General features: G+C 48.2%; 1 protein-coding gene across 1 annotated transcript in view; it reads left to right on the top strand.

Moving 5' to 3' along the window:
* The first annotated feature begins 2,334 nt into the window (after positions 1 to 2,334).
* Positions 2,335 to 14,147, top strand: part of LOC142574689 (Na(+)/citrate cotransporter-like) — a 59,519-nt gene continuing 47,706 nt past the window's right edge. Inside the window, exons 1-3 of the mRNA XM_075683722.1 lie at positions 2,335 to 2,463; positions 4,141 to 4,316; positions 11,372 to 11,511. Coding sequence (XP_075539837.1) covers positions 2,335 to 2,463; positions 4,141 to 4,316; positions 11,372 to 11,511 — 445 coding nt within the window. The remainder of the gene's footprint in view (positions 2,464 to 4,140; positions 4,317 to 11,371; positions 11,512 to 14,147) is intronic.

The raw sequence follows: 14,147 nt of genomic DNA, 5'->3' as shown, positions 1-14,147 counted from the left end.
TGGTACAGGTGGCCGCTCAGCGCATGTCTTATAGATCGCATCATCGACGTGCGCTAATCAGGCGCCATCTCGTAGCGATCGTCGCAGCAGAACACGTCTTGCACGGCAATACGCTTTCCGTCCAGCGCTTTTTTCATACCCTCCTCCTCCACTTTCTGCATCACGGTTCTACTGCAGAATCCTCCACAGCTTTCCTGCTCGCACTGCCTTCGCTAACGCCGTCTTCCTTTCCCCGCTGGGATCCTCGTTCGCTCTTTCATGCTTCGTTGTACTCGTTCGCTTGGTTACGCCGAGGGTTACGTTCAATGCAGGAACGGCCACCTAATAGCTGCTCTTTAGATTATTTCACTAAAGGCATTATAACACTTTCACATTACCACACGTAAGCAGTTGCTGCTCTACCCAAGTTTTGTGCAAACGCATCAATTCTACACGTCTACAGACGTCTATCCTTGGAGCCAATCGTTACGGCAGGGCCACGAGATACCACATTTTGTATCCTGCATAGTTTCTCAAAGTGCCTACGTTGATTATTTTACAATATTTTTAAGAATCCAATTATTTTCAAAAACTAGCTTATTTGTTGCAATGCTGCTGCGCAACTAGCACAAACCTTTTATCTAATTTACGTATGACAAAATTTGATTGACTTTTACGATACTCTCTAACGCGAAATTTTTGCGCAGCTTTATGCGTGTTTTCATTTCGCGATAAACTCAGGCATCGCACCGACCACATCCCCGACTGGAAAAAACGCTACGCGCAGCGCAATACATAGACGGGCCGCACCACTGCCGCTTTCCGGAAACTGCAGCTTATGCAACCGTAATCTTTATCGAGAAACGCTCCCGCAAACACACTATGCGCGAAGGCGTTTTTTCTGGTTCTTCTTTGTTCCCCCGCACGGCCAATGCTGCCGCTGCCGCGGATGCGCTGTTGTGAGCGCCATCTGGTGCTGCTACAAGGTGGCTTCCTCCGCCTTCCTCCTCGCGCTTTCTTCGCTATAGCCGTCATTGATGACTTTTCGCACTCTGCGATCGCACCGTCAATCTTCACTGCGCTCGTATGCATTGTTACGCTGACGGATGCCGACACTTAATGCCGGAACTGGCGCCTAAGAACTGTGCTCTAAAAAAGACCCCGGCCGAAGTGGGCACCTTGCGATGGGGCGGAATGCAAAAACACATATGTCGCGTGCATTAGGTGCAACTTGAAGAACGCCCCATTAAAGCACGCCTCGAAATCTGATTGTACTCTTAGAGCACATCTCTTAGGCGCCCGTTCCTGCTACGAGCATCGGCGTCGGCGTCCCTCGTAAATGAGGGAACGAGCACAGCCAAGGGTAAAAGAACGAACACGGAGCGCAGCGGCTGATGAAAGACGGAGATAGCAAAGTAAGCGCGAGAAGGAAAGCGGAGAAGGAGGGTGCAGCGGAACCGTGAGTCGGAAAGTGGACGAAGAGGATATGTCGAGAGCGCGAGAAGAAAAGCGTTGTAGCGCGCAAGACGGGTTCTGCGGCGACGATGGCTACGAGAGGGCGCCAGAGTAGCGAGCGTCGTCTGTTCACCGATGACGCCACATATACAAGGAAAAATAAAGCGCTGCATGTGTGGAGGTCAGTCTGCGGTGGCTGCTGTGAATCACGCACACGTGCCACCCACGTGATGCCTCTCGCGATCTCGAGATCAGCGAGGCAGTGGCGCCACACTTCGCTCCGTTTGCAACGTGCCGCACGAGACAGGTAATCCGCGCCAGCCAACAGATTGCAAAATGAAAACACGTAAAGTGCTGGCTCAAGTTTCGCATTAGGGAGTATCGTAATCATCGGTGAAATTTTGTCACACACCAACCCCAGAACACAATAAGCAATTCGAATGAACATGAAAGGAAAAAGGAAGAAATATGGGTTGGAAGGTATCAGAAAAAAAAAACAATCGATACCTTATGCAAAATGGGCCTCGTGCAATCACAAGGATATTTCAGGCATGTTCAGAAAGCTACTAGCCATAGGCCTTTTTTAAATGAAGTGATAAGCGACACCCTGAAAGATTAACAAAGCGCATGGTTTAGCAGCCACTGTGGAAGGAATTAAAGGGAGCAATCTCTGGGATAACAAAACTATAGTACCGGTGGTTCTAAAATGGTCGAACTATTCTGGAGCATATTTTCAACTATTCTGAAGCATCATACGCGTCTTCTGATTCTGATTATTTGTTCTCCTATGTGTTCAAACTATTAGTAGCATCGTTTCATGAATGAAGTTGTGCGTACAGGGTAATGAATAAATTTTTATCTCCGTCGTGCTCGTTCCAGCCGTCACTTTGCGCCTACGTGATGTTCTGGATGGCCATGTACTGGCTGTCAGCTGTACTTCCCCTTCCGGTGACGTCAATGATGCCTCTTGTTCTCTTTCCGCTACTCGACATTCTCTCCACCGAGGAAACTGCCACCGCATACTTCGACGTGAGTTTGTGTCAACACGTTCAGATGGATTAAATTTGCTCCGTTCAATAGAGTGTGGCTACGGTTTTAACATATTATGTTTCTGTATAGAGGTAATTAATCCAAAGAGGACCACTAGAGATTAATATTACCGAGAGGTTAGCAATGTCTCTCAAACGCGCCTTTGCGACATCCGTAAGTGATCAGAAATTCTTATTAGATATAATCATTCAATATTGCCAGGGCAATTTCTAAGCAGCTTTATCTCGGGCACCTCTCGCCATGTGAAAGCATGTTAAGTAATTGAAAGCTAGCTTAAATAACAGGTTTCCATTCTATTCGAGAAAAAATTTTTATGTCCTCGCCTGCTTTATAACATGTTGACAAAACTGAAGCTGTTAAGAATGTAGTGATCTCGTCAACAGCGCTATAGCTCAGAAGCGAATATTCCGGAAGAACCCTTGTCGCTGTGAATGTCGAGGCAAATGATATTAGCATTGAGACAATGTAGCGACACACCATACGGCCGAATTACTCAGTTCTTTGTTCCAGACTTGTGCAGCATTTTTGTTGCCATCAACGTCTTACCTTCTCTGCCGCTCAACTCTCCTCGCTCAATATACACTGTGTTCTCACTCTAACGACGTCTCTCTCCACACTCGGCTGCTTTTGAGGCCGACTTCATTTTTATGTTGCCGACCTCATCCGGCTTCTATCATGCTTGCCTATCCGGGCAAGCAGAACCTATCGAGTGGCATATACCAATTTTGGAAGATTGGCCATAAATGTTTACATACTTAGTGTGATGTGCCCAGATGCCCAACATTGTGTTCTTAGTTGGCAGTGGCACATCTGGTAATCCAAGTTGGCGTGCATGAAGTTTCATATTGAAAGGCATGTACTAAAATGCATCAAGTTTCCATCGAATGCTGATCCTATCAAAATAGCTGTTGTGATTCTCTAAACTACAGTTCATTGAACGTTCTGTGCGGAGGAAATAGCCTTCTCAATTTGTATTGTACGTGACATTAATATCTAGATTTATCCCGTTCAAAAGTGCTCTTGAGAGCGCACAAACTTACTGCAACATGTTGGTGGCAGGACTGCGGATGCAAAATATCTACGGTATAGAGTTGTTTATGTCAAGACGGCCATTTTTGAAGGAATGCGTTGATCTCCTACGTACCTGTCTGTGCACACTATGTCAGCTTCAATGCTGAAAAGTATTTGCGATCGCAGTGTTTTTACCATGGTGTTATTGGCTCAGAATTCACTAAAGTTGGCAGATGTTCACAAGATTAACCTGAGAAGCCTCGACAAGGATTCATGCCAGCAACCAGGGCGCCCCACCACTCTATAAGGACCCGAGAAATTTGTTAATGACGGAGTTCGGAATGTTACTATCTATTCCACCAAATATTCGCTAGATTATGTATTAGGTGTGCTCACCATTTGTAAAGCTTCACATCGTTACCTGCAATTTTCCGCCTAGAACAATGCTTAGAAGATGAGTTTGCGAACAACCATTGCCAGCGGAGCATGGCTTTTGGAGTAATCGACAGGATGATAGGTGTTCTCCTACAGCCCGGTGATCTCGCCTTCGTGTGCATGTGGCATGGGAATGTGCGCCTGCTAGTTTTTGCAAAAGGATCACGTATTACGGCTCCTCAAAATTTCTGAGCTCTACATCTAACGCAGAGCAATAAAGCAGTGTGCACTACGCCGCGAGTGTCGTACGTGGTGCACCTTTTCCAGGAAGTGGGAGCGGTGGTGTTTGCCTCCGTGCTGTTCGCCGTAGCGCTGGAGAAGACCGGCCTAGCGACGCGGGTCGCCCTGCGCTTGTTGTACTTCGTGGGCGCCAGCTTTTCCAGGTGGTGTGAACACCCTTGCATTGCTCTTTCGGTTTTCGTGTAGTCAATGCGCGAGCCTTGCATACTCGGAATTAGGGTCGCAGCCAATTGGCATTGGCTGCGATGTCACGTCACGTGCGCGTCTCGAGGGAGCAAGGAGGGCGCAGCACCCGCTACCACGCCAATGTGTTGCGCGAGGGGAGAGGGCATCGAAGCCACGCCACGTGACCCTCGCTGTCGGAAGCCTGTGTTATCCACACGTTCTTTGTCCGCGCAGGTTCTTCCCTGCATTCTAACATCACCTCACTAATTGCTATGAGGACCATTGTTGTATAAGATAAGCTGAATAAGTTCGAAAGGAAATTCGCCTCCATTCCACACTGTGAAAGTGCTTCTACGGTGAAGCTGGTGCGGACTTTAGACAATTAACATCACCCCGCCTAACGTAAGACGACGTCACACAAGCACCACAACCATAAGCGACGTACGTCACGCACATGTGGAGAAGTGCAGCAAACAACCTTATTCTTTTTTGCCTTCCGTCAAGCCTAAGTGCCCTATTGATCTACATTAATGTTTAAAAGTAAATTGCGGCCCAAAATGCGTAAAGTATGACCAGAGTCCTTCCATGTTTTTTTCTGGTCACGAAACTGCCGCTTCAGTTTCATATAGCGCCAGCGCCCGCCGCTAGAGGCGCAACCGTGCATGAGAGGGCATGCGAACGCCGCTACCGCAGTGGTTGTGTGTGGGGCAGCCTCGGTATTCTAGCTTTCTCAACTTCCTCAACGATCGCTTTAGTTTCACGTAACTATTTTTAACATTGAATATAATTAAATTACTGCCTGAGCGTGTCTTCTGAGATGATATGAGCGCACGGGACAAAAAAAAAAAAAAAGCCGCTCAAACATGGAGCTTGCGGCGGTCTCAGACCAAAAAGAAGAAAGATCTGGAATTTTAAGAGCCAGAACCGCGATACGATTATGAGGCACGCCGTAGTGGGGGACTCGGGATTAGTTTTGACCACCTGGGATCCTTTAAAATGCACCTAAATTTAAATAAACGGGTGTTTTACATTTCGCCCCCGTCGAAGTGCGTCGCTGTACACGGCCGGGCGGTCCCGGTCCGGATTTCTTCGTCATCGCCGTTCGCCTCAACGCTTCGGTGGGCTCCGCTTTTTAATATTTGCCTTAAATTAAACACCGCGCATTCGCAACAAAACGCCAGTGGTCCCACTTATCACCAGAGGAGTAAGCGCCAATTCTCCGTTGCGCATAGCGCCAGATTGTTCGCCGAGCACAGCTGTTCAGTTTCTGTTAAACTGTGGCATAGAAGGACTCTGTGGGCAGTATCTTATAACGAGATCAAAAGAATGAAATTGCTATTGCAAAGGGCTGCTACCGTAGAATACTTAATGACAAAGAAAAGGAAACTGAGCTGCTCCATGCGCTTAAGATTTCTTGCAAAGCGATGTCATTTCTGAATAAGATTTAGGTAGAATTAATGCAAGACGAACTTCGCTACTAAATGTCTTCCTAGACAATCACATGTAAGAAGACAGGACAGACAGACAGACCTGTCCTGTCTTCTTACATGTGATTGTCTAGAAAGCGCAACCAATGTTTCCTATTACAATGAACCAACTTGCCCAACAACGCATCCTGCTAAATGCCTTCGGTGCGGCTTTTAACAACGGATTAAGGCGAACCGGAAGTGTTAGGACCTGCACAGTTGAAACTAGCTGTAATTAGGCAATTGCCTTAGCAAGCAGCCGTTTAGAAGCGTCAGTAAGCCCAGCACTTCACTGCTCGTGGTTTCGACGCAGAAACGACGAGACTAGGTATTTTGGTTCTTAATTCGCAACTATTTACAATATGTTAAAATGTTGCAATCACCGGTCCTGATATTCTTATCATGGTCGAAAAATGAAAAAAAAAAACTTTATAATTCGATTAAGAAAATAAATAAAACGTGTTGGTGCAAAAACAAAATACAAGCACGATCATTTATTTATCATGTAAAATAAGCGGAGCGAAATACAGATAGCACGGAGGCGTCCGGTCACAAATGGTCCACCATTCACAATGCAAGAAGTTTGTTAAAAGCATGACACTGATATAATACGCATAAAGAAATAAGATCAAACGTGAGAGGTATGCATTGGGAGGCAGGAAACAAACACCAGCAAACGAATGGCAATAAGTACAGAATGCATAGTCGATTGTTTCTATAAACAAGAAAGTGTAAAGCATAAGCATTTCATAACACACGGCTAAAGAACTCTCAAACGAACACAAGTAGCCACATCACAAATACAGCAATTTTTTTTAAATGGCTTGTTAGAGATACCACCTTTCTACTTCTTCAGCTGTTACTTAAACATGCAGACAAAACTTGCTCAGCAAATCACAATACAAATGTAGCTAACAGTGTGCTAATAACCTTCTCACTCATAGCAGCTTATAGACTTAAAAGTACGTGCAATTGAAGAATTGTAGCCCATCATTAGCCAAGACTAAAGGACAATGGAAAATAAAACAATGCATATTATTCTGTTTTAACACTTGCATTTATAGGAATTCTAATGCTATACCTTTCATAGATGGTCGCGAGCTAAGGGCGCTATTGCTGTGAACTACTCTATCCTGGTATAACACAAATTGACGTTGCAACAAAGCATAAAGCAAATATGTTCAGCGTCGGCTTCTCACGCTCCAGGGACACGTCGTCGCCGTTGATGTTGAAATTGTACGCAGTGACGATGTCCGAGGCGTCAAAGTGTTTCGCGCACACACGTGTATACTTCGATTCGAAATTAAAACCGCCACTTTCCTGCCGCGGTATGGCCCGCTTCCATTTCTCGCGCTGCTCCTTGTTATTAGGTAAACAGAACAACGACACCTTTTCGGTCGTGCCCTTGTAGCCGGAACGGCACCCAGGCGCGCAACACGTGTTCGTCATCGTTGTCCCACCCCACCACTTCAACCAAACAGCCCAACACTCGAAAAATAGCACAGCACATGCACAGAACGTACCCGAAAAGTCAGCTCGCCTCGCACTGCGCACGCATTTCGGTACGCGAACGATGCCCTCTGTGGCACAGTGGCGCCGCGTCGCGGCACCTTTGGGCAGCATATGAACCTCTCCCATAGCGTGACGGCGGAGTTTCGTGACCAGAAAAACATGGAAGGACTCTGGTATGACTTACACACAACCTGCAGGCACGATAGCTTCGGAATGTAATACAAGTGTACCTACCCGCCGTGGTTGCTCAGTGGCTATGGGGCATGTTGGGCTGCAGAGCACGAGGTCGCGCGATCGAATCCCGGCCACGGCGGCCGCATTTCGATGGAGGCCAAATGCGAAAACACCCGTGTAATTAGATTTAGGTGCACGTTAAAGGACCCCAGGTGATCAAAATTTCCGGAGTCCTCCACTATGGCATGCCTCATAACCAGAAAGTGGTTTTGGCACGTAAAACCCCATAATTTAATTTTTACAAATATGCCAGAAACCATAATTCGGTTACACGGAAAGACAAAGCACTTTTCAAGCTGCCGTTTGAGGTATGTCCTCATTCTTTAGGCCCTCCGCCTGTCGCAAGTGTGTTATTGAACTAATTGCATTACTCTAAATGAAATGTGTCAGAAAATTCGTAAAATGCGGCACACACACACAGCGTACTGATAGTTCCAATTTACGAGAAAACATGGTTCTCTTGCGGGGAAAACTCAAGCCCAATCCCCTTTTCCAGCCGCTTGTGTCTTTTCTTTTTTTTTTTTTTTGTGAACAAGCCACGGAAAAATTCCGACAAACTAGAGGAGAACAGCTTTGTTGTAAAAATTTAGCGCTAGGCCGATTCGAGCCTGCGACCGCGCAATCAGAAGCTGAGTGTCTTTCCCACTGGGCTAAACCAGCGCCTCATATATGCACTCCTGTGCACTCTGCTTTATGATATCATGCTACTTGGGCCGAAATTTCCGATGCGAATCCCGGCATGATGAAACGATGACATCACAATCCCCATGGCAAGTCTTATTGCACCAATTGCAATACATCCCTTAACGTTTATCATTTACTCTGGCCGTGCTCGCAAGCTCACGTAAACTACGAACAGGACAAGCGCAAGTTTGAAGAGGCAATCCGGAGCGAAGAACTCGCTCCCCAACTCTGGGCCGTCCAGCAGGTCCACGACGCCGCCAGGAAACTCAACCTCCCGGTTCCGTCGTGGGAGACGCCCACTCCATGAGAGCCCGCAGCTCTCGTGGCCTGCAGGACCTGAATAAAGTTGATTTCCTTCCTTCCTTCCTTACTCGGGATCGAGCGTCCCCATTAGATTCTATGACGGTCGGGCAAGATAGCATGACGTCACGGGTCGAAGTGCATCGGCCTTGTGCTATCTATAGGAGGCATTGGTCAAGCGCCTCAACGCGCTCGTGTGCCCGCGAGAAGATCCTAACACGAAAGCACGGAGCAAGAAACATTTAGGAGTGGAAACGCCGCTGTTTGCGGCGACCAGAAAAAGTCACATGCCCGCGGAGCCGTTATCATGCTGGCGGCGCCTGGCGGCCTGGAAAGAAATTACCGCCGTTGAGAGCGCGCCGAAGCCGCCTGCCCGGGCGCTGAATTTTTTTTTTCGCTGCGGCTTCTACGACGCGCCACATGGCGCCGCCACTGTATGTGGTCCCGTCGGCGCATACAACAATGGGCTTCTTCGATTTTCGGAGTTCTGGCAGCCCGCTGGCAGCCAGATGGCAGCCAGCTAGTTCCGGTTCTGACAGGAAGTCACGTGGGCTGGGATCCCAAGACAACCCGAACCTGCCCGAAGTTTGCAAAATCGAACGCCGCTACAGCTGGCCAAATGTAAACATGCTACCAGCATGGCAGCGCCGGGCGAGGCCGGCGCGCGCTCGGCGTAGTCGGCCCATTTATGCGTTACCAGCTTGAAAATATATAGTTGCATTCAGGAATACGATCACTTTCGCGCGACTCGGCGCAGGACGCGTACTGGGCCAACCTCGCCTTGCGCAGCGCAATAGGTGGCCTCCGACGCGGCGGATGACAAGACGCGAAATCGTGATTGTGTATACTCGAAAGCGATAGTTGGAGGATCCCTGTTCGCGGCGATCACGTCGCCCACTGGCGACATTGACGAGTTGGCGCTGTGTCATTACAAGACATGAAAAAGCAGGTTATCGGGTACGTCTCATACGCATAAAATTTCGCGCCTACCTGCTTGCACGGGCTTCGATTTCAGAAAGTTTGTTGTGGCTGGTGGTGCTTCTCATTTTGACCCCATGGAGCTGGGGACGCGGCTGGCGCATGAAAATGCACGTCGCCTGTGACCAGCGAAACGTTTCACACGAAAAACATTGGTCGCAATCATGAGAGCAATAAGCCAATGTACGTACGTGTGTGTCTAATGTACCGAGTGCAATCAGTGTATTCTTATATCAACGGCCTGCAGTTCGAACACATTGGTTTCGAGCTGCCACCTAAGCATACGACGGACAGACGGAGCGAACATGGGCTAGCTGCAAAGCCTTGGCTAATTGCAGAGAAAGGAGAGATATATAAATACGCGAGATATGTGAGAAGGAACGCCACCAGTGAAAGACGAACCCAAAATGTACCGCAATGTGTGGATGAGCGTCTACAACTTTCGTGGAACACGATGCAGTTAATTAACATGCACGCATGAGAGCGCGGCGCTCTGTTCACCGCCGCGAAGAAGCAATCAGGGGACACACACACAAAAGCTTCAAGCGTTTCACCACAGCTCGTATCACACCGCTTCGCGATGCGCAACGGAGCGTTAGCACCTAAAAAGATAACGCTAGAAGTAAGGAAATCCGAAGATGACCGTAGACAGTTGGCTGAGCGAGGTAAATGTAAGTCCTCAAGCGCCCGCGTTGCAATCCGTGAAGTCCCAGCAAAGATGGCGGCGAGCGCCCATCGCCTCTTTTAGTCGTCTGCTAGCCAGAGAACTTCCAGAGAGCAGCCAGACCAAAATCGTCCTGGCAGGTTCTGGCAGCCCGCGGGTAGCCAGAACCGTCCAGCCCGAGCAAAACGAACGCCCGGCGGAAGTGCGTCGCGCGGTGGGCGGAGCAACCCGAGAAAAACGAAGGCGCTCTGGCTGGCTCTGGCAGCCCGCGGGTAGCCAGAAGTGTAAAATCGAAGAAGCCCAATTACTGACCTTATCTGGTCGCCCGCGCTCCCTCGCGCTGACGGGAGTTTCACCTCCTAAATGTCTTACTCCGTGCACGAAAGGCTGCTCAGCGGCGCTCATTTGGACATTAATGCTTTGGCTTTCACAACTCGTAAGAAGTGCTTAGGTGTCCTCGGATTTTTCGACTTTAGCTGAAGAGTAGCTGAACACATTTTCGTGTGTATGAACGTGCTTTGAATGAATTTAGTTAAAAAAGGGTGGTGAGACGTCTTTGAAACGCAAATGCTTCTAAGCAAGTAAGCCGCGACTATATATCTATCATTAGCCTTACATGACACTTTATTGAGTCGTTAATAACCGTGCCACACGGGCCTTTTTCTGTCTAATATAGTGAATGTGGCAACTCTGATTCACAAACTATAAAATCTAGTTGCCACAGCCACATGTGTGAGGTCCTGACGAAGACAAGTATTCTTGCCGAAAAGGTGGCTACGGTGACATCCTTTGTTTTGTCACTAATAACCATTTCACAACCACCTTTATCTATTTCAGACGCAGGTATGCCCGAGGGCGCGTGATCAAATCTTTGCTATTGCGGCCATATATCAATGGGACGAAATGGAAAAAAAAAACACCCGTTTAATGTGTGTTGGGTGCATGTTATAGAACCCCAGGTGGCAAAGTTAGTCCGGTGTCCGACCACAGCGTGCCTCATAATCAGATCTGGTTTTGGCACGTAAAACACCAGAATATAATATTAAATAATGCCACCATCTTCCTGTGAACTTTTTTTGTCTTGTTTCGTTTAGGTGTGCAATGAAATTCCGTTCCCTATACTGCGCATGTTCCGTGCCCTACTGATCATCTGCGGCTTACGTGAGTCTTTGCATGCATGCTTGAAATTGTGTTCCAGCCTGCTGTTCTTGTTCATGGTGGCCACCGCACTGCTGTCGATGCTGTTTTCCAACACCGCCACCACTGCCATCGTAGCTCCCGTGGTTGCGGCGCTGATCGAACAAATGAAATGCCAGACAAGAATCAAGAGACACATGAGTGAGTAAGCATTTTCTGTGTGGAAGGCATCGAAGAGCATTCGTGCGACTTCATTGAGAAAAAAGGCCTTGGTGCAGCTTTGCTTGGGTAGGTGGCCAATAGGCAGGTTCTTTATTTAGATGTTGATGTAAACTTGCCTTTTATTTTTTGGTTCACTCGTTCATTCATTCAGTAACTGTTTCGCTCACAACAGAAACAACGGAAATCAAGATACTACGAGAAAATAAACAAGTTCGGCCTGTGTTTTCGAAGATTCTGGTATTTGATGTTGGAAAAATGCTGGCTTAGCCAGAAAGAAAGGATTATTTAAATATGAAACTCATTCAATGCGCATGTTGGAGTCCGTGAAGCGAAGCTTTCTCGAACTGGTTCATTAAATGGTGTAAAATTAAATGCAATGCATGTAATAGTTGGTGTTCTTGTGGATTTCTGCCAGTCTATGCAACGTGTAATCTCATGTAATGGTTACGTTCACGTAACGGACAGATCCGCACATTAGGGTGATGAAATGTTTGTTTATGCATTACACCATTCACAAGCTGTGCCAAAATGCGAAATTCAGTTCTATCAAATCCACACAGTCGTCGGCGCCGTGGTGCAGCGGCGACGAATGATTGATGTTCGTAGAAGAAAGAATGCTGAGGATATGTGTACGGCGAGAGAGAAGTTCGCCTCGAGAGAAACTTGTGGTGTTCACGATTCACCCTATTCATTTCAGCGTATTGGACCTAACGAATACTGGTGTGCCCACGTGACTGCCACACCTGCGTGCTTTTAGGTACACATGCTGCGCGGTTAGGCGCACATGCGTATTGTATAAAGTAGCTACTTCACGCTTACCTGATACAAATACCGCATAGACTCGTGTAAGAGCCGCACCCGCTTGAGAGTCGTACCCTCAACTTGGGAGCTCAAAATGTGGACAAAACATTTGCGTCGGAGAAGCAATCGCGTACGGTGTCCCGATGCTGCGCACGCGCGTCGGTGAATTTTCGCGCGCTACGTACTTGCTTGTGTCGCTACCAGATGGCGCGAGCTGCGCGTTGACCTCTGTTGCAGTGGTACATCCGGGTTGTGCAGTAGCCGCCGCCTGCGCCATCTTCATTTTGACCAAAAGTTTCGCTGCCGTGTGAGAGCCGCACCTAGTCAGAAAACGGGCTGCCCTTGCACGAGTCTATACGTGTGCGGGAGGTCGTGTAATAGTTGGAGCGTCGGAATCTTGCGCCGGAATAATCCATCCATCCATCCATCCTTCCTTCCTTCCTGAGTGAAGGCAATATATGCGTAGTGCACGCCGATGGCCGCGCCACTGGTGGCGGCCTTACGCAGAACGCACGGGAGAGGAGCGAGCCGCGCGCCGTAGCACGCCGTAGTTTGTTGTGTCGCTGATGGTGCTTCTCCGCCTTATTCGTGTTTTCAGAGCAAAACAGGCGACACCCTTCGCATGTGTTGGATGGCCAAAGCAACGCCTCCTATAACTATATGCCTGGAACGTCGCTCTCTTTTCCATAGGAAGCTCTCTGCCGAGTTTTTCGACCATGCGCCGCAGGACGGCGCGCGCCACCGTACCGGTCCCCATGACAACCACAGCCGCCGCCGCCGAAAGCTCACGACGCGCCAGCCGCTTGGCTGCCGACGTCGCTCCCGGTAGCCGCGCCCATATATAGAGTTTCTCACTACAACTATGACCGCGCCACCGGCGTGTTTACAAGGGCTGGCCGCAAGAGGCGCTCGCCACCGTACCAAAAGGAGGAGAGTACAGGCGAGGGAAGGGCAGCGCGTTTGCGGCTCACGTTCCAGGCATAGTATAATATAGGAGGCGTTGGCCAAAGCTTCAAGGAATGTCGAAGGAGAATTGTTGCAGGGTGAGGGGCTCAAATACCGGCGAAAACATGCCGGCGATACGGTTCTAATCATTCCCCGCAAACCCTCATCAGCAGGAGCAATGGTAGCAATGGGTCGTCGATTCGGCGGGAAATTTCTTATTCTCATCCTTTCCTTTGTCGCTTGGGTGTTTTTTTTTTTTTACTCGATCGTAGTTAGCGCGTAAGCGACGAAGTTCGTCTGCAGTGCAGCATGTGGTTTAGAAGCATTTCGCTAAAGTTCGGAATGCCGTTTGCCCCTTATATTGTTTTCCGCTTTACCGCGTTGGGCTAGCTAGGCAGCACGACTGCACGAGCGCATTGTGTTGTATGTTAAAGCTACAGAAGTTTGCAAGATCTGAAATTGTTAGTTTTATGTGGCCAGGTAAATTCTCGCACCAGCTCTCGCGCACTTCATTTTTTTTTATATCTATTTTATGCGTGGCTTCGCACATGTTTAACTGTTGCTAGTTGCTTCATGCATAACTCTTGTTGATTCTTTTGAGCTGCGAGGTTTTCACACTGCCTCGTTTGTAAAGGGTATAATACACGCTGTGTCTTATCGGAATGACACCAAGCAAGTGCTTCTTTAACAGCTTTATTCATTTCGCCTGAGGGCATCTTAGATATTGCGGTTTTTGGGGAAATGTGTTTAGAAAATAGGTAGCTGCGGGTGAGAATTGCTAATAGTTGTTGCATATAGTATTTTTGTTCCATTTTTCGCTGAATAGTTCGCGTCAAGTTTGGTAAGTCATCACACCTTGATGCTGTCTG

The sequence above is a fragment of the Dermacentor variabilis genome, chromosome 3, assembly GCF_050947875.1.
Source record: "Dermacentor variabilis isolate Ectoservices chromosome 3, ASM5094787v1, whole genome shotgun sequence".
NCBI lineage: Eukaryota > Metazoa > Arthropoda > Arachnida > Ixodida > Ixodidae > Dermacentor > Dermacentor variabilis.
Note: the sequence above shows the minus strand (reverse complement) of the source record. Positions and strands in the feature narration are given on the sequence as shown.